General features: G+C 37.1%; 4 protein-coding genes and 2 non-coding genes across 12 annotated transcripts; 1 reads left to right on the forward strand and 5 right to left on the reverse strand.

Annotated features, from left to right (window-relative positions):
• The first annotated feature begins 1,930 nt into the window (after positions 1-1,930).
• Positions 1,931-2,004, forward strand: TRNAN-GUU. The gene has a single exon. It is a non-coding gene; the product is annotated as a tRNA-Asn (tRNA).
• Positions 1,950-5,885, reverse strand: LOC111788101 (DNA polymerase lambda). 7 transcript variants are annotated; one of them, XR_002814125.1, is made up of 14 exons: positions 5,551-5,881; positions 5,326-5,463; positions 4,930-5,202; positions 4,672-4,765; positions 4,457-4,587; positions 4,076-4,138; positions 3,744-3,920; positions 3,598-3,651; positions 3,422-3,510; positions 3,059-3,149; positions 2,874-2,954; positions 2,602-2,669; positions 2,263-2,384; positions 1,950-2,170 (listed from the first exon to the last, which is right to left on the reverse strand). XR_002814125.1 is itself a non-coding variant. In XM_023668418.1 (14 exons), exons 1-14 carry the CDS (start codon positions 5,659-5,661, stop codon positions 2,072-2,074), a joined length of 1,551 nt encoding a protein of 516 aa, XP_023524186.1. In that variant the 5' UTR covers positions 5,662-5,882; the 3' UTR covers positions 1,950-2,071. The 7 variants fall into 7 exon arrangements, 5 of the variants coding, with proteins under 5 accessions (XP_023524186.1, XP_023524101.1, XP_023524268.1 ...); XM_023668418.1 differs by having other exon boundaries at positions 2,263-2,347; positions 4,930-5,199; positions 5,551-5,882; XM_023668333.1 differs by having other exon boundaries at positions 2,263-2,347; positions 5,551-5,880.
• Positions 5,886-5,939: 54 nt separating this feature from the next.
• Positions 5,940-6,012, reverse strand: TRNAR-ACG. The gene has a single exon. It is a non-coding gene; the product is annotated as a tRNA-Arg (tRNA).
• A 137-nt stretch (positions 6,013-6,149) lies between these two features.
• Positions 6,150-8,607, reverse strand: LOC111790634 (IAA-amino acid hydrolase ILR1-like 1). Its single transcript, XM_023671626.1, has 5 exons — positions 8,168-8,607; positions 7,864-7,989; positions 7,435-7,749; positions 7,212-7,340; positions 6,150-7,134 (listed from the first exon to the last, which is right to left on the reverse strand). Exons 1-5 carry the CDS (start codon positions 8,525-8,527, stop codon positions 6,751-6,753), a joined length of 1,314 nt encoding a protein of 437 aa, XP_023527394.1. The 5' UTR covers positions 8,528-8,607; the 3' UTR covers positions 6,150-6,750.
• Positions 8,608-10,380: 1,773 nt separating this feature from the next.
• Positions 10,381-11,020, reverse strand: LOC111780455 (zinc finger protein 5-like). The gene has a single exon (XM_023660877.1). It carries the CDS (start codon positions 11,000-11,002, stop codon positions 10,454-10,456), a length of 549 nt encoding a protein of 182 aa, XP_023516645.1. The 5' UTR covers positions 11,003-11,020; the 3' UTR covers positions 10,381-10,453.
• A 2,703-nt stretch (positions 11,021-13,723) lies between these two features.
• Positions 13,724-18,385, reverse strand: LOC111803194. Its single transcript, XM_023687492.1, has 7 exons — positions 17,836-18,385; positions 17,292-17,432; positions 16,836-17,201; positions 16,467-16,709; positions 16,164-16,256; positions 14,332-14,532; positions 13,724-14,238 (listed from the first exon to the last, which is right to left on the reverse strand). The coding sequence occupies exons 1-7, from the start codon at positions 18,148-18,150 to the stop codon at positions 14,026-14,028; spliced, it is 1,572 nt and encodes a 523-aa protein (XP_023543260.1). The 5' UTR covers positions 18,151-18,385; the 3' UTR covers positions 13,724-14,025.
• Positions 18,386-19,063: the final 678 nt, after the last annotated feature.

Here is a 19,063-nt window from a genome sequence, read left to right on the forward strand (position 1 = left end):
CCTTGTATTATTTGCCTCTCACCCACTCTTCCCTTCGAGATAAGATTGTTCATTTCATGTGGGCCTTCCTTCCCTTCCCATTCTTTTTTTTTTTTTTTAAACTCATATGTGTGTTTCGTTCTCCTCTCTAACTGATGTATGATCTCACAATCCACTCGATTGTTCCTCTCTCTAATCGATGTGAGATCTCATAATCCACCCCCTTTCAGGGCTCAACATCCTCACTAGCACACTATCCAATGTCTGGTTGTGATACCATTTGTAGCAGTCAAACTCACCGCTAGCAGATATTGTTCTCTTTGGGTTTTTCCCTTTTCGATTTCCCATCAATGTTTCTAAAACGCGTCTGCTAGGGAGAGACTTCCACACCCTTATAAATAATATTTCATTCCCCTCATTGGCGTTAAGACGCCCTCGATGCACAATTTGTGGCATGAGGGTTGTAGAGTGAGCATCGTGACATTCTTATCGTGTCTCAACGTCGTAGCTCGAAATTTCTATCCTCATTCAGTTCTTCTCTTCCCTTATTTTCATTTTAAATAATTTTAGAGGTTTACAATATGTATAATTTAACTAAACTTTGATGAAAAGATGCAATAGTTGGAGTCGGGCCCGTTTTATTTCGATTATGGTCGGTGAGATAGATTGAGATATCCAAATAATAAAAATTAGAAAAAATACAACGTGTTGTGTCAAACTTAGGGTATGTATTAATTAATATATCTTTAGTGCAAATCATGATGATTGGCTCTATAAAGTTAGGTGAAACTCCGTTGGTATTGGTATAATAAGGTTCTATATATGCTACCTAGGCTTAATTAATATCCATTCCATAAATTTATTATATTATCATTAACCCATTGAAATAATATTTATGTTTAATCATTATTACCATTTCCTATTTTCTTCCCTCAATAAAATAACCCATTGATTCATGAACTAGATTGAGTTGAATCGAATTAACCCGAATTTATTGTTAATTTAAAATTTTTATAGTTTGATTAAGTTGGAAATAATAAAATGTCCAAACCCGACCCAACTCAATCCATTAACATCGTATGTGAAAGTTTTATAAATAGAAATAAATGATTAAAGATATAAAAAAAAAATAGTTAAATGAAATATAAACTTAAAGTATTATTAATTAAGAATAGAGAAAAGCAAAAATATTGTAATATTATGAAATTAGAAAAGGGGAAAAAGGAAAGGGAAGGCGGCTTTTGTCTCTATACTTTGGAGCTTTGCTTTTACCAAAATATATTTTATTTGATTTTAAGTGGGTATGGCGATGGCGATCCAATTCTGTTGGGATTAAGAAATTTACCAAAACCAAGCTGCCAAAGCTGACCAACAAATAATTTTATTTTAGCTTTAAATACTTTTAAATATGTTTTAATTCCATCCATCTTAAAATTAATAATAAAACTAAATTACTAAAAATACCATTATATTTATCTAAAAAAATAACTTTCAAAATAAAAAAACAAAAAATCTTCCTAGTGTTTCAAAAATAACCTTAAAATTTATTAATGGATTAGACCGAACTTACAGAACATATGGGTAATATATTAGTTTACTTTCGGGTTGGTACTCGATTTGGACCGAACCAAACCGTTCACCCCTAACTTCAAATAATAGAAATGCAAGTCAAGGAGAGGAGAAATTTGTGGGATTACAATCATTTAACTTGACAAAATGGGGTGTCGATTCAGCTACATTTTCAACACTCCTAGTTTATTCAAGTGACAAGGAAATAAAGATTATGGGTTTTGTTAATTGTTTTTATGGGACGCTCTCTTTGAAAGCCTCATCTTACCTAATAAGACCCTCCTTCTTTGTCTTTATTGCGTGTGGGATGCTCCCATTTTATTAATCAAATCAACCGTACTGTAACTCAGTTTCTTGGGCCCAGATTTAAGCTCAATTATCAGCTGGAGTAGCTCACTTGGTTAGAGCGTGTGGCTGTTAACCACAAGGTCGAAGGTTCAACCCCTTCCTCTAGTGATTCTTATTATATATATATATATATGAACAAACAGTTGTTATAATGTACATTAAAAGAAGAGAGTAGTCATATATTCCTTTGCTGGGGTTCCAGCCATGGAAACCCGAGGAACTCGAAAATGTCCTTTTCTGTATCGAACTTCAAACTTGCACTACCTTTTGCACCCTGTAAGCATAATCACCATCAATGGAGTAAGTGAGGGACAGCCCTATATTTTAAGGCCATATGTCTTTGAACTAAGGCAATTAGTTAATTACCCTTTTACCACCAGATCCTTGGGTAGCTGGATACAGCCCAGTATCATCCATCCTAAATCCTTTTGATTCCGCTACTAATCTCAGCCTGTATGCATTGTTGGATGATGAAAGTCCCACGTCGGCTAATTTAGGAATGGAATGATCATGGGTTTATAAACAAAGAACACTCTCTCCATTGATATGAAGACTTTTGGAGAAGCCCAAAACAAAACCATGAGAGCTTATGCTTAAAGTGGACAATATCATACTATTGTGGAGAGTCGTGTTCGTCTAACATGCATAACGGCATTGCACTTTTCAACTCGAAAAACTATTTGAAAACGCACAGAAACAGCATACCTCCTGTTTAGTACATCGTTTCCCGTCCATGCAAGCAATCCAAATGCATATATGTCTCTTGGATACACCTGCAAGAGTCGAATGCATAGGTTTTTAATATCCGTGAGTGTCTGGGTCAACCCATAATGGTTATCGGTCGAATCGAATCTACCATAAACGAACTAGGTTCTATTCTATCACCACTTTTCTAACAACCTATTTCAAAGTTACCATTCTATTCTAAACGAGAAGTGACCAAAGAAAGAGCAGATTAGAAACGAGAGGACTCGTGCCTTCAGATCTATTCGGTGTCGCAATTCTCTTCCCGGATACGTGCAGAGGCCAAAATATGTGTCGACACCAGAATCTGTTCCCTGTTTATCGTTTCACAATGCATATATATAAAGGGATTGAGAAAAGCATATCATTGCATCTTGTAGCCATAAACTGATAAACAGAGAGAAATGGGTAATTTGACCTCCTCACTGTGCGTGCTGAATATCAGATCCTCCCTTAGAAACTTCATATCCTTTAAATGCTTAACGTATCTTTGTAGAAAACCTCTATGGCTAAAATTACAGACAAAATAACTCTCAAGGAACTATTAATAATAAGAAGGTGTTTCGTGTAACACCCCAAGCTCACCGCTAGCAGATATTTGGGCATTCCCTTTTGGGGTTCCCCTCAAGGTTTTTAAAACGCGTATGCTAGAGAGAGGTTTCCATACCCTTATAAAGAATGTTTCGTTCTCCTCTCCAACTGATGTGGGATCTCACATCAAGATCTCAAACGACATTCAAGAGTAATAATACAGAAGTGATTAAGGCTAGGGGCTTGAAACCTTTTCCCATCGGGATGTGTGATTACAATGTCCATATCTCCACACGACGACTTCCCTCGCCGAAATGATCCTCCACAGACAATAAGAACCTGAAAGAACAAGCACCATGAATATCAATTAACAACCAAATTTATTAGATCGAGTATGAGTATGTAAGGAGGTGTTTCAATTCTCACCCCTGGCAAAACATCTTCCCCAGCCTTCTTAAGAAGACTCTCCATGTCCTGAACCTATCAAATCAGATGGACTTCAGAAATCCAAGAACACATTTACCCGAAACATAAGCTAACGTTGCAAAAACCGCAAGAGTAAAGCAGCCGACCTCGTTGCGAGGAATTCTCTGTTTAATATCATCAAAATATTTCAACCCTATTTTCTGCGCATGGGTTAACGACTCCTTCTGCAAGTCATCAAGGGTTCTACATCCTTTGTCGTATAATCGCAGAGCCGTGGCTGGTCCAATACCCCATACTTCCCCAAAAAGTGAGATTGTGTGGACCTACAATGGTTAAAACTACAATATGATAAGTAAACAAGGAGAAAGATAGTAAACGAATCGATCATCACTACATCGAAAGATAAATATGTAAATGCAGATCGATGATATTTATCTACGTGGAACGTCTAAGGTTTTCTTAAGAGATCTGCAACCACCTTTTCATCTGTTTCAAAGTGCTCCAACTTCGATAACTTTCCTGTCGTCGATATCTCTTGAATCTGCAAGACAATGCACAATCTTTCTATAATCAATCCATATACAAATTGCAAAGCATTTAGGACTATGATATCAAGGACATGTCCTGTCCTCCCCCATGCCGAGATGGATTTCCAATGAAGTCCTGCAGAGGTCGGAAGCAATCTCAAGTCCAGAAAGAACCTAGCCAAAACAGGCCAGCCCTAACACACAATTCAATGGGAAATGATACTATGAACAAGCAGATTGATTGCAGGTAACATAACACACCACCTCAAAAGAGAAAGAAGTTAGTTGAAAATTCAAATTCGGAACTACAGTCGTTATGCTACTACACTCACATGATCCTGCAACGATTTTCCTATTGCTGGCAGGTGTTTGACCTGATCAATGCTCTCAATTTTAAAGGGTAGCTTCTCAATTACTGGAATTGCCTTGTAGTAGCTAAATGACCTTCGTTCATCACCCAATGCTTAAAATACAAAGAAGACAAGCCATTAGAAACCAGGCGTGGAAACACGAGCACTCAATTAGTCCGAAAAAACGTCACTCTCACCTCTGTATATGTTGATAAGTTTTCCAAAAATCTCAGTTATGTTTTTATTCAGATCCGGTGGACTGTATGACATAGATGTCTGCACAAGTTTCACCTTCTTAGAACAAAATGATTCATTCAGATATGAGCAGTTTAAGAAGAACTGGAAATTACTTTTAAAGACTTCCATGATCAAGCCACATATTTACAGAAAAAAACATTCCTAATTCATGAACTGGTGAGCAAACACATTTCAGAACTGTTAGAAAAGAAACTTACATTGCTATTAAGAGAATCAGAAGTTCTTGGGTTAGTCACTGTTTGATCTGTAGCAGTCTTTGTTACAAGGGTTGGAGCATTTGAATCTCCTCCACTTTCAACACTTCCTTCTTCCGAATTGTTGGGAGACAGTTTTAGTTTTTTGGAAATAGACGGCTGCGGCTCATCTCTTCCATTTTCCCCATCTAAACCCACTTTTACAGTGTACAAATCCTCTGATGCCCTCTCCCCTGAACGTAAGCTGTCTTCTAGCCACTCGTATGAGAGAACCTTCTGAAAATGTGTAGTAATTAGCCTAATTCAATAACCATTCACGAGCGATCGCCCCAAAGTTCATCATTGTCAGAACCCACATACGAATATACATGTGTAATTAGCAAGAAACGCAGGACTCACCCCTTCAAAGCGTGCCAAACGCTCACCGTCCAGTTTTTGCAGAAGAGCGTCCGAGGTCGCAGCAAATATATGGCTGACCCTTTTCGACAAACGATCCTCAATACAAGCACCCATTTGGACCAACTTCTGTTTCCAAATCTTCAACCACGAAACCAAAACCCAAATAACGACTTTAAATTCATTTGAAACACAAAGTTGCAGAGAAAGATCATAAAAATGTAAAACCTGCAACCGGCGAGCCTGCACCCCCTTTTCGATTAAAAGGACAACCATCCCTGCGAACATTCCATGTGGATCCTGAAGGAGATTTTGGCTCTTGCTTCGCTTTGGCGCCATTAAAGCTTCCTCTGCACGAGACTGTGGTCTTCTTGTGTATTATGTACTATGATTGACCATTTGATAAGACACGTGTCCAAGATTGCAATGGTGATTGGCGTATCAATTGACAAGTGTCCAAAATGAGGCCCATGTGGACCGCTAATCAGATTCAGCAAGGCCCTTTCGCTTGATATCATTGCTGCAGAAGGATTTTACCTTAAACCCTAAAACCCAGAAATAAATTTCGATGCTTTAGGATTTCACAGAATAAAGAGGTTTTGAAAAAAAAAGCAAAACGACTCCACTGGGGATCGAACCCAGAATCTCTGGTTTCGTAGACCAGCGCCTTATCCATTGGGCCATGGAGTCGCTGTTGACAATAGGTTCCGTCTAAAACTAATAATAATAATTTTTTTTAACAGCTGTGAACAACTTGAGCAATAGGATTCATCGTCACTAAGTTTCTCGTCTATAACGAACAAAAAATAAAAAGGCAGTGCAGAAAGTTACAACTTCTAAGAGCTCCAATCACCAAATTTTCAGTATATATACACAGAAATAAGCAACAACAAACTTACAAAATCTATCCCACACTTATACATATGGCTAATAACCTCATATTCACAGCCTTAGCAGCCTCTTTTGCTCTTCTGTTCACATTAGTTGCAGCAGATAATTCTATGCCGGGCATGGACATGCCCCCGAACCCATCACCACCGACATCGCCCGGCTCCTATGCCAGCTTCACCAGTCCGTCGTCCGTGCCTGGACTCCTGCTTATCCTTCTTACCATGTTCATTGTCAAGGACAGAATCTGACATGTTATATATTCCATAGCTCTCTTTCTTTTCTGTTGTCTTCTTGGTGTTGTTTTCTCTATGGATGTTGTTATCCCTCTCCTCTTCACCTGATTCTAATCAGGCTTTGTTTATTGGGTTTCCCTTTTACATGTTATAATAATATTCAACAGTCCAGCCGACTTGTTTGGAACAACAACAAACGAATCCAAGACTTTCTTCTTAATTAAAAACAATCTCGAAACGTCGATGAACTCGAAAGAGATTCTTCAATAGAATTAGAACAGAGGGACTGAAGATTATTCAGTGGTCACAGTAAGACTGAGGTTGATGATGAATTCAAGAGATAAGAATATGCAAATGCTGCATGAATTGCTGCGCCAATAGGAAGCACATTTTCATCAATCTTAAAGTGAGGGCTGTGTGGAGGATATATAGCTCCAATTCTCTCATTATATGTGCCTAGAAATACGAACGATCCCGGCACTCTGTCTGAAAAGAAAGCAAAATCTTCACTTCCCATGAAGTTTGGAGATACCTTTGTGTTCTCTTTTCCTACAATCTCAATCGAGACACGTCGAGCGTGATCGTACATTTTCTCGTTGTTTATAGTCGGAGGAATCGTCGGATGTTCCTTTCCTAGGAAATCAATCTCCACCGTGCATCGATGCACCGCTGCCTGCCCGTTTATGATCTGCCACAAGAAATGAATAGTCACAAGGTGTAGTGAAAATTCATCTGTTCTGTATAAGAACCTGTACAGGGGGTTACCTCTTCTATCCTATCTCTGAGAGCATTGAAGCTCTTCTTGCCGAATGCTCTGAAAGTTCCAGCAATGGTGACCGAGTCCGGGATGACATTGAGTGCAGTTCCTGCTTGAACCATGGCCACAGAAACCACCTGCAATTTTCAACACTCTCCTTTAAGATGATATGAAAGAAATTATCTTGTTTGTATAATCAGATCAGCCAAGAGTTCATCTGAAAGAAAGTACCTGGGGATCTAAAGGGTCTATCTCTCTTGAGACTATGTTTTGCAGACTAACGATAGCTGTTGAAGCTGCCAAAACAGGATCGATTGAATGGTGTGGAATTGCAGCATGACCCCCTCTCCCCTTTATCTTAGCTTTGAAGCTTCCACACCCGGCAAGAAACTCTCCGGGACGTGAAGCGACAACGCCGACCGGATATCTATGCATAACGTGCAGCCCCAATATAGTTTCTACACCATCAAGGACGCCTTCTTTTATCATGTCTTTAGCTCCTCCTCCCCTCTCCTCCGCTGGCTGAAATATAAGAACAACAGTGCCCTGCATTGAAGAGGACATATACATAAACAGTTTAAGTCATGATCATCTTCTTTCTAAACAGATTAATCAGAATGTTATTGGAACTGGGAAGAACTTGCAATGTACTTAGAGAACCTGCAGTTTCTCTCGCAGTTGATGCAGAATTTTAGTAGCGCCAAGAAGCATAGCAACATGAGCATCATGACTACAAGCATGCATTTTCCCCTTCACTTTGCTCTTATGCTCCCATTCCACCAATTCCTAATATCAAATCCATTAAGAAAAACAAACCTGTTTTCATTTTAGATACCCATTAAGCCGAATCTAAAAATGAAGATAAAGAAGAACCGATTAAGTTCGTTTGGGCATTTCATCGAACAGAAGATAGTCGGTCATCAATAGCGGGGAAATAAGAAATATGAAATGAACCAAATCCGACCTCGATTGGCAAAGCATCCATATCTGCTCTTAGAGCAACAAATGGAGGAGACCCAGAACCGACTGAAGCCACTATGCCGGTACCGGCGACCGGCCATCGATAAGAAACGCCGAGATTGTCAAGCTCCTGTCGAATAAGACGACTGGTTTCAAATTCTTCATAAGCAAGCTCTGGGTTCTCGTGGATTTTTCTCCTTATCGTCTTCATCCAATTTGAAGTAATGGGATCATTGGCAAGCTCCAGAATTTGGTGTCGGAGTGAAGAATTTTGACTGGTTTGAACGGAGCTCGAGATTGTTCCATGGACAGGAGCTTCAAGCTTAAAAATGGAGATGATTATGAGGAAGTACAGAAGCTCCATATCGTTGAGGAATTAATAATGAAGCGAAACCAACATCTATTTGTACCAAATTCATGAACAGTGTCTCGTGTTCCTTTGACTCGACGAACTCGATTCAAATAAAATCAAAAATGAAATAAAATTAAATGTAGCCAATCAAAACCTTCCAACCATATTTAACTAAAAACAAAACAACAAATTTAAGTAACTTCTCAACTTCCTAATAAATTTTAAACTTCCAAATTTCAATACAAAATTCAAAGGATCTGTTCTTTTTTTTTAATAAAAAAATATTAAAATTTGTAATTTAACCAATACATAAACATAAATTAAATTTAGTTTTTTAATGGAAAATTTTGGATGAGACCGAACAGAATTTGATACGGCCACCACAGGTGTGAGGACCAAAAATGAATGCTTTTGATAATTTTGTCACGAGTTGCGTGGTTTGGTTTGGTTTGGTTCGGTTTGGATTTGGTCAGTGTCTGCACGTGAAACTCATGAATTTTAAGGTGGATTTAGCTGAAGTGGCCCACATGTTGCAGGGCCGTCCATGGCTAAAAAGCCCAATAGGCCCAAGCCCAAAACCAACTTATTCTGCCACTCCACTTTTGCTACGGGCGCCCCATACTGGAATAAACAAAATATATATGAAAGAAAATAATATATTTGATTATTCTTTCTAGAACATTGAAAAATAACTAATTAATATATAATCTTGCATTAATAAATTTATCATGGTTTAGAATATATTATATCATATCCTTAATTATTGATTTTTATTTTATTTTTATGTCAATAGTATAAAGAAATAAATTATATAAAAAAAAAAAGTCCAAGTTGATGAACAGTCAAATGCCCTTGAATAATTTAAATGATATTAATTGATTTGGATTGACTGATTTTTAGGATTAATTAATTAATTAATGATGCATTATGGGAACCATGGATGAGACTTCTAATTAATGATTACTCTTCTCCATTAAACCTAACACAAACACGTCATCATATGCTTTAAAATACAATTTAGCCCAACTATATATTATACCACGTATACGCATTTTATGTTACTAAAATAAATACCTATCTTAGGTTAAATTAATATTTGTTTAAAAAATATTCTTAAATTTTTAAAAAATTTAATAGTATATTGTCATAGTATTTTATTTCAAAATATTTTTAAAATTTTAAAATTTTCATTAATAATTATTAATAAAGTTGTTACTGACGAAACCATCTATTTATACCTCTTTTTCAATTCTAAGGACACTAACGTTAAAAACGTTTTAAAATATTTTTGTGAAATCCTACGATCAGTTGGAGAGGGCAACCAAATATTCCTTACAAAGGCATAGAAACCTCTCTTTGGTAGACACGTTTTAAAAGGGAACCTCGGAAGGAAAAGCCCAAAAATAACAATATTTGTTAACTATTATAAATGATATCAGAGCTAAACACAGTACGCCAGCGAGAACGCTAGTCTCGAAAGGGAGTAGATTGTGAGATGGAACGAAACATTCCATCATTAGTAGACATGTTTTAAAAACTTGAGAGGAAGCGGGAAAGAGAAAGTCCAGACATAATCATATATATTAGGTGTGGGTATTAATATTCATTTTAAAATCTTAAGGAGAAGCCGAAAAGCCTAAAAAAAAAATGACAATTTCTACTACGGGTAAATATTAATAGTACTGAAGTATTTAAAAAAAAAAAAAAAATTGGTACTAATGAAGATTAAAATTGAAGAATCTATTTATAATTGGATTATATACATACATAATACACCATCTATATTATTTAAATCAATATCAAATCATAATATAATGAACACTAGATCATAATTTATTGTGATAGTGACGTAATAATTCAACCAAAAGAGATGTATTGATTGGCTTAACATAGTGCTTGGATTGCTACAAAATTAGGAGCAAAATTAAGAACACATAATCAATTGAAACCAAGGTGAAGATCCAAAGACTTAGAAGAACGCCTATGATCATTAGAAACAGGCAAACAAGAAGAAGAAGAAGAGGAAGACACATAACCGACAGCCTTGTCGGGCGGCGGCGCAGAACCATCGAAATGGATAAACTTAGCGCCGTTTTGAGTGAAAGTAATGTGCGAAGAATTATGAGTGTAGAGAAGATAAGTGAGGGAAGCATTTGTAGCTTGAAGCTCCATCTTCTCCTTCTTCTTCTTCAGCCTCTCTTTCTTGTGGGCATTTTGATGGCCTCCCAAAGCTTGAGAATTTCTAAACTCCTTCAAACAATATTGGCACTCAAATTTGGGCTCTGCTCTTTCAAAACAGACCGTTGTTGAAGAGTTTACACTCTCATCGCCTTCGCCATTCAAGCAACAACTTGATCCAAGTTCATGGTTGTTTGATGGGTTTAGCTCAAATCCAAAAAGTTTTACTTTTTTTTCAACATTAGAGGTTGAAGAAAATAACCCACTTTCGTGTTCTTCCAAATTATAGCTCGACGACTTCTTTCCCATTGTGGTGTTGTAGAGAGAAAGAGAGATTTTGTGGAAAATATATAGTGAAATTTGGAAATGGGTTACAACATAAAGGTGATATTTTTTTAGTTTGAAATGGGTTTTGAATATAGTAATGGATATGCATAGAAATTTCGTGGTTCACATTTGTTTTATAGATACGCACTTGAACGAAAAAAGAGAGGGAATTGATGTTATTATTTTAGGGAGCAATAATTATGGGTATTGTTTAAGTAAAACAAAGATTGGAATGCTTGAAAGAGAAGATTAGGTTCATAATTTACTAATTGGTATTTAACTAATTGATATTGGAAAAGGCTACATACACGAAATGTCAAAGAAAGTGGGGATGTAATCAGCTTCATGGAAAGATAGCTGCCTTAATGGATAACCAAAACCCGCCGTAGTAATAGTTTCGTTTGATTCTAGTGAGTGCGGGAGCTCAAGTACACCACTAGCATATGTTTTCTTTATGTTTTCTCTTTTGGGCTCCTCTCTCTCTCTCGAGATTTTTAAAAGCATCTGCTAGAGAGAGGTTTTCACACCCTTATAACAAATGTTTTGTTCCCTCTTCAACCGATGTCAGATCTCACACTCCACTCCCTTTCATGGTCCAGCGTCGTCGCTGACACTCGTTCCCTTCTTCAATCAACTCAGTTCCCCTCTCCAATCGATGTGGGACTCGTCAATCCACCCTTCTTTGAGACCCAGCGTTCTCACTGGCACACCGTCTGGTGTCTACCCCTTTGGGGTTCAGCCTCCTCACTAGCCACCCCCTTCGAAACCCAACGTCCTCACTGGCACACCATCTAGTGTCTACCCTCTTCAGGGTTCAGCCTCGTTACTGGCACATCGCCCCGTGTCCAGCTTTGATACTATTTGTAACAGCTCAAACCCCATCATTAGCATATATCGTCCTCTTTGGATTTTCCCTTCCAAGCTTCCCCTCATGGCTTCTAAACGTGTCCGGTAGAGAGAGATTTCCACACCCTTATAAGAATGTTTCATTCTCTTCTCCAATCAACGTGGGATCTCACAACTAGAGTGTTGATTCGAGAGATTGTTTTCAAACCATTATTCTATTCGGTACTTTCCCTTTCGTTTCAAAACATAGAAATGTATAGAATTATTGGATAAAAAACAGTAACTAAACAACTTTTCATAAAATATTCTAACAATTTTAGGAAAGATATTGGAAGTTTTGGTAAAGCAAACTCCTTTTGGTTGCTAGAAGTCCCATCTTAAACAGTATATAAGAGAATAGTAAAGGATTAGCATTGATGAATGTTGACCAAAGTATAGAACAGTGAAAGAGAGAAGCAGCCAAAGGCAAAGAAAGGAATATTAAGAAGTGGGGAATGATGTAAGCATATATATATATATATACTTACAAAAGCAATAAAAAAAACACAATGAAAAAGAAAGGGTCCAAAATAAGATTTGGGCATATCTTCATAGAATGAGTGACACAAAGCTGTAACTTTGGATGGGCATATGTTTTTGTAAGGACCCCACTTTGTAGGGTATGTGTGTGTAACCACACCCTCTCCCACCATTGGAGGACTTCTTTTTTCTCCACCATACACTTTCTATCTCAAAAAACGCCTACTTTTGGAGAAAAGTGTTTCCAACAAGGCGTACTGTCATCGAGAATTTAAGTATCGGAACATGTGGAGTATTAAAAATGAATGAAATAAGAGACATAAATGAAAATGGGTCTTCAATATGGTGGGTCGCCCTCATTTATTGAATTCTTTTTGTTCTTGTTTTCTTTTTTTGCTCATTTTTCATTTTCATCGCATTTACAATGTGGGTTTTGTTTTTAAAGATCATATCTAGACCCTACCCACCTCCTTCCTTCCCTATGGACTTATCCCAAAAGAATCGATTTTATAACGTGTTTACTAGTGTTTTCACACCAAGATGTTTTCAGTCCTGTCCCTACTAGACACATTTTAAAAATCTTGAGGCTAACAACAATACGGGTCAAAACGGACAAATTTCAGATTTTGGGTTGTTGATGTTGTGGTCAGACGTAAGATAGAGAGATTTGGGGTTAAGTTTTTCAACCTTCATGATCCTTAAAGTCACCGAAGTTAGGACAAAGGCAGGGAAATGGAGGGTGGCTGGAAGCCTCTCTGGTCTGGTTTGGTCTACTCGACAGTCAATAACTTTGTGTTTTTTTCCTTTTTATGAATGATTGAACAGAATTTCACTTATGAATCATTCCTCTTTCCATGCAATTTCTCGTCTTTAATCTTCCATTTCCCAGAACCCAACGTTTCAGACTATTCTATGGCTGGGAAAATCAAGCTTTCAGTGGGAATTTCCCAGAAAAATCGAATTGTAAGATTGGTTTTGTGAATAGGCTATTTGAAATTTTGTTCAAATTAAGTCTGCAAGGTACTTAAGGTGGCGACGAGTGGTCAAATTTCCTGCACACGAACATGGTTGAATATTCTTGCAAGTTGCTTTAGTCGTCTATTCAATATTAGGATGGCTGAACTGTGCAACCAACTCCAAATAGCGACCAATTAATGTGAACTTTACTTCAAAATCGTGCAATTAGGAAGTTTAATCTAATAAAGTGGAAATTAAAGCAAAAAGAATTTGATTTGGATACGAAACCAAGATGTTTTGAACCTTGGAAAAAGGAAGTAAAAATCAAGGCAAGTTTCAAGTGGCTGCTGTGCCAAATACAGCAACATTCAAGACAAATGATGGGAACATTCACAAATTTGAAAGAGCAACGATCAAATTTCACTGGATGAATGGGCATAACATTCTGAGATTGTGTGAACCAGAAATGAATCAGCACCCAGTCTTTTAAATACCACAACATGTCTTCTAAAATTATGTACAAATACAGAGAATCTCCAGTGGGAAACTAGCTGCTGCAGATAAAAGAAGGTTTGAAACACTTTTCGTCCACGTACAATCTCAGACTTAGTTGCCATGGTTTATACAATCGTCGTAAAGAATTGAATCGACAGCCTTCGCCAACATGTAGGCCAAAGCCAGGCTTAACATCGAATGGGACGATCGTATGTAGGAGGCAGGGAGGGGCAATTTTCATTCATATTGGCGTAAGGTTTCAAGGTATTGTACTCAGGAAGTTCCATTTTGTACTCACCAAGAATCTGGCAAAAGGGAAGATTATCACTTTCATTGTTGCACCAACTTGGCAGGTTTGTTTGGTTGTCCTCAAAAATCCTTAGCATATATGCATCCCGAATCTGCAGAACAGCCAAATTCAATGATAAAAAATGCTATGGAAGAAGAGGCAAGATCATTAACTATGAAACATGTTCAAGAATTTTGAGTCATACAGTGAACTCTGTTACTTGAATGGAGCTGGATATAGGACCAAATACTCCAGCCTCCTTGTACATTGCAAGGATAAAGGCAACACATGTTGTAGATGTCCCATCACTGTAGACCCATTCATCTTGTTCCGGAATTGTAAGCAGTACGTCAAAAGGAATTCCTCGCTTTTCAGTCTCGACTAGAATGTCATGCAAGTCCAAATCCTAAAAGGAAAACAAGAAGTTTCATAATCTAAGTTATCATATACGAATGAGATGCTTTCATACAGAACTTTAGAGGACAACAAATGCTCTGTACAGTTCTGAAATATGAAAAGAAAAACAGGTAAATTTGGAGGATTATTTTGTAAAAGTTCGGATGATAAATGAAGAACTAGAATAATCAGATAGAAATGTGAAGCTAAAACAGATTTCAGTCAAATTTTCATGATCCTTTGTGCTTCGTATCACCATGCATATGGATTTCCAAAGAGAACCCTAGAGAACAATATTGTGTTCGTGCTTAAGGCATTTCTAGAAAAACATTTGTCCATCAACCATTAATCAAAGAAGTTCTCAAGCTTCAATAAGGTCCATCATGCACCGATCTATTTTTAAAATATTTCGAGCTGGTACCCACAATGTGATGAAGGGTATTCAAGCAGTTGAACAGAGTAGCATTCAGGATAATTTATTCCATGGTAGTTTAAATAGTAAATTTTATAGATAATTTATGCTTGATTGAGGATAGAGATAGGATGTGCAATGAATCCCTCGTCCCAAAAACTAAATGTCTAAACCACTAAGAAATTTTATTTTCATGTCAGAGCATAACTCTATAAATAAAGATATCTATTACCTTGCTACTTGCTTGAGATGAAGGTCAATCTATCACCCCCACGTTTGTTTTACTTAAAAAAAGAAAGGAAAAAAAAAGGAGAAACTAGTTAATGTCCCAAAACCCCAAGCCCATCTCAAATGAAGATTTCCACCTACAAACCTGTGAAGATTCTTTCCCCATCCTTCAGTTCATCTATGTGAGTGTTTGACGCGACTTATTATGTGTTTATAAATGATTAATAATGTTTCTCTAAAACATTAGCATTGTCTATCAGATTTTTTTAATGTGTTTTTTAACAATTAAATGCGTTTCAAAACTTTCAATTGTAAAAAATGGTACAAAAACTAGAAAAACAGATCAAAAGCACTTTTAAATTTTTTTTGTAGTATATCTCAATGGTTAAGGCATAAGTTTAAAGGTTCAAATCCCGATCCCACATTTGTTGTTCTTAAGAAAAAAAAAATACTTAATACATAAGTGCTTTAATTTAAAACCCTTTAAAGGCATGTCAAACACATACTAAGAGTAAATAATTAACATTCGAATATTGCAAAATAGAGCCACTTTCAAGCTATCCATAAAATAAGGGAATAGAGCCACTCTAATTACAAACAGTTCTCCTGATACATTTGCCTAAGCCTCCCAGAACTCGTTCCCTCAAAATCCTTTACCCTTATAGTATTTAGATCGACTCTTATTGACCTTTACACCAACCCACCGTGGTCTTAAGTGCCTCATATTGATTGTGGGTTGTGAACAAGAATTAAATTCTATGAGATCCCTTTTTCCTCATTCTTAATAGCCAATGGAAGAGCAATCAACTATTAACTACCGTATCAAAGGTTTGAATAGTAGTAATAAAAGATGTTTAGTTTTCACTTCAATAGTGAAATTTTGTGGGGTAAAAAGGTTGGCATTCAATCCTAGAAAGTTTTCTACCTTTAAATTTGATGTGCTGAAAATTTTCTCGATCGTTTATTTGTCTACAGTTAATGTGTCAAGATTGCTGACATACCTCAGTTCCTAGCCGCTTGTTCAGAGCCTCATTCCACATGTTCGCAGCATATGCTGGCTGCAATCTAGTCCACATAGACATGACAGAAATAACCTGCAAATGAGAACTTGTCAGCAAGAAAAATTACACGAGAGGTCCTTCATACATGCATCGTCCTTAGATATGTATGTACATATTTATGCATACACACACATAACCAACAAATGCATTACTATAATATCCTCATCCCAGTCCACTGAAACATGAATGAGCACATTTGCTACAACAGAAACATGACAGCGGGAAAAGAAAACCAAAACCTACCAAGTGAGCATCAAGAGGTGGAGGAAAGTTATCGGTTACGGTATCAATCCAGCTAAAAATCATGTTATGATAACCATATGGCTTCCCAGACATTCTTCGCGCGTATTCCCATGCTGCAGTAGTGTTGAATTTTGCACGTATCTCTGGATGCAGCGGAAGCAAGGCTATTTGTGGATTAGAGTTGTCCTTGAGTGCCAACTCCCACCACTCATCCCACGGAATCACCACAATAATTTCTTCACCCTATTAGACACATGAGAAAATTCTCCGCTTAAATTAAAAGCTCAAGCTTCATTTCTAATCCACTAACTTGTTTTTTCATAGTCATATGCATTTGTTGAAATAAACGGCCAAACGAAGCTTGCATACCTTCTCATTCTCATGTCCTGATTCACCAACCCAAAGATTACCCTGTTCATCCTTTAAGCAAACTGCTGTATGACCAGCAAAAGCACCTGTTACCCACTTTTCTAATGTCTCAAAGCCTCCCCACCGTCCACGAATTTTTGACACTGCTAAAAAATCACCAGAATGAACATCATCTGGATTAATAGTTGCTTGCCAAGGTTGGGATCGCTTTTCAAATGTAGCACCCATATGTTTTTTAAGAAAAGCTAAATTGGCATTTTCGCCCCATATGGAATTGGAAAACAGAGGCAACACATCTACCAAAGAGAGCATTGTTCCCATCATCCCGGACGGCATAAGAAAAACAGAAATCCCATGTTGCTTTACCTGCTCAAGTGTCATATGTCATGGTTAGCAATATGCAAGGCAACTACAAATTAGAGCATTTGATAACGAAACAAGAACACAAAAACATACATATTCCAACTCAGCAGGTTCTTCCCATGACCCAAAATTCAATGTATGCTCCCGTGCAGAGAAATAGTAATCCCACGTAATCCTGTAGGGTGTTGCAAAAACATATAGATCCATACAGGTCCAGCTGTGTGCTGCAGATGTCTATAAAATGGGGGGGGGGAAAGGAATAAACAAAGAAATATATGTCATAATGTAGGTTCGCACGCTTATACATATCGTTAAATAGTCTAAATTCTATGGTAGATGACCACCCAAAAACTTGCTTGAGAATACTCTCTACAAACCACTAATATAAACAACAAACGCACTCAATCTTCTACTCGTGAATATAGAATTCGATTAATAATTCAACTAAAAACGTGGCCGAAGCATCAAAACCATAACAGTATTTGGTATACAAACTAATCGAAGTTGGTTAAAATTAAGGATCTCCGTGCCAAGGCCAATGTAAGAAAATTGCATTCAACAATTTGAAGGTCAACCGAAACTCCGAGAAATTCTTTAAAAACAACATGGCAATCCATAAAGAACAAAAGGATCAAACCTTAAGACGGAGAAGACCGCCTCCCAAGCCTCTATCGCCTTCCGTAAAATCAATCCGAGCTTCGTTAGTGGAGAAGCACGCTCCCTTCCACTCAATTGTTCCATTACTGGGAGTCACAGACCCAACATAGGACGGCAACAAATCCACGGCAGAATGGAAATTATTAAGCACCGGCCACGATATTTGTCGAGGAAGAACCGGAAGCACATCGTTGGCCGTGAAGGGGAGGTTCATAGCCCGACCCAAATTCGTACAGAAACGTAACGCTAAAGCGCAAAGAACCAATACCCATATTGTTGATCGTAAAGAAGACATGGGATTGGTATCTTGTGGAATCAGGTCGGGACCAAATTCGAAGCGAAATTTGGGATTGAAATTACAGAAAAGGGAAGCGAACCCTAGGGAGAATCGTGCATTAAGGAACAAATCAGGATTAGGATTGGTTATGAAAATCCATGTGGAATGAGGTAAGAGAGAGCGGAATTTGGAGGAATTTGGAGGAATTCCTGTTCTATCGAGGGATCCGATCGACGAAGGGGTTGGTCAAGGGCAGGGAGAGAGGGCTTATCAACGACGTGTCGAGCGCGAAATACTCGAAATACAGTATTTGGTTATACGCGAAATACGTGGGCAGTCTACAGGTATTTTCAAATTTTGATTTTTTAGTCTAAATTTAAGATATCTTATAATCTAAATTTAAGATGTCTTGTTTTAAGATTAGAAAACAAGATTAGATTTGGGGGAGCCTAATTTTTAATTTCTCTCACCTTTAAAAATATTTAATCAATTTTGTATTTTGTATTTAATAAAAAATGGTAATACAAACATTTATTAGATACAAAATTAAATATTCAATGTTAATTCAACACGAAATTAAATTTAAGGGTTTATTAAACGCTTATTGATCAAATAAACACTAATTTAAGAGTTGGTGAATCTATTAAATATTTTTCTAAGTTTAGATAACAAACAAACAATTTCATCAACTAAATCTTTAATTAATCCTGTTTTTAAATGAAGTTTTGAAGCTTTTTACTTTTTGTTTCAAATCTTACCTGCATTCCTCAGATTCCTCCCCAGGGCGATGAAGGCGATAATTATTAATACAACTAGGGAAATATGTAACAATTATTAATATAACTAGAAACATATAAATACATGGGTAGGAGAGAGTGAATCAATTTGGATGATGATAGTCAGCTAATTTAGAGAATGGTCATAAGTTTAT

The sequence above is a fragment of the Cucurbita pepo genome, chromosome LG01 (genome assembly GCF_002806865.2).
Source record: "Cucurbita pepo subsp. pepo cultivar mu-cu-16 chromosome LG01, ASM280686v2, whole genome shotgun sequence".
Taxonomy (NCBI): domain Eukaryota; kingdom Viridiplantae; phylum Streptophyta; class Magnoliopsida; order Cucurbitales; family Cucurbitaceae; genus Cucurbita; species Cucurbita pepo.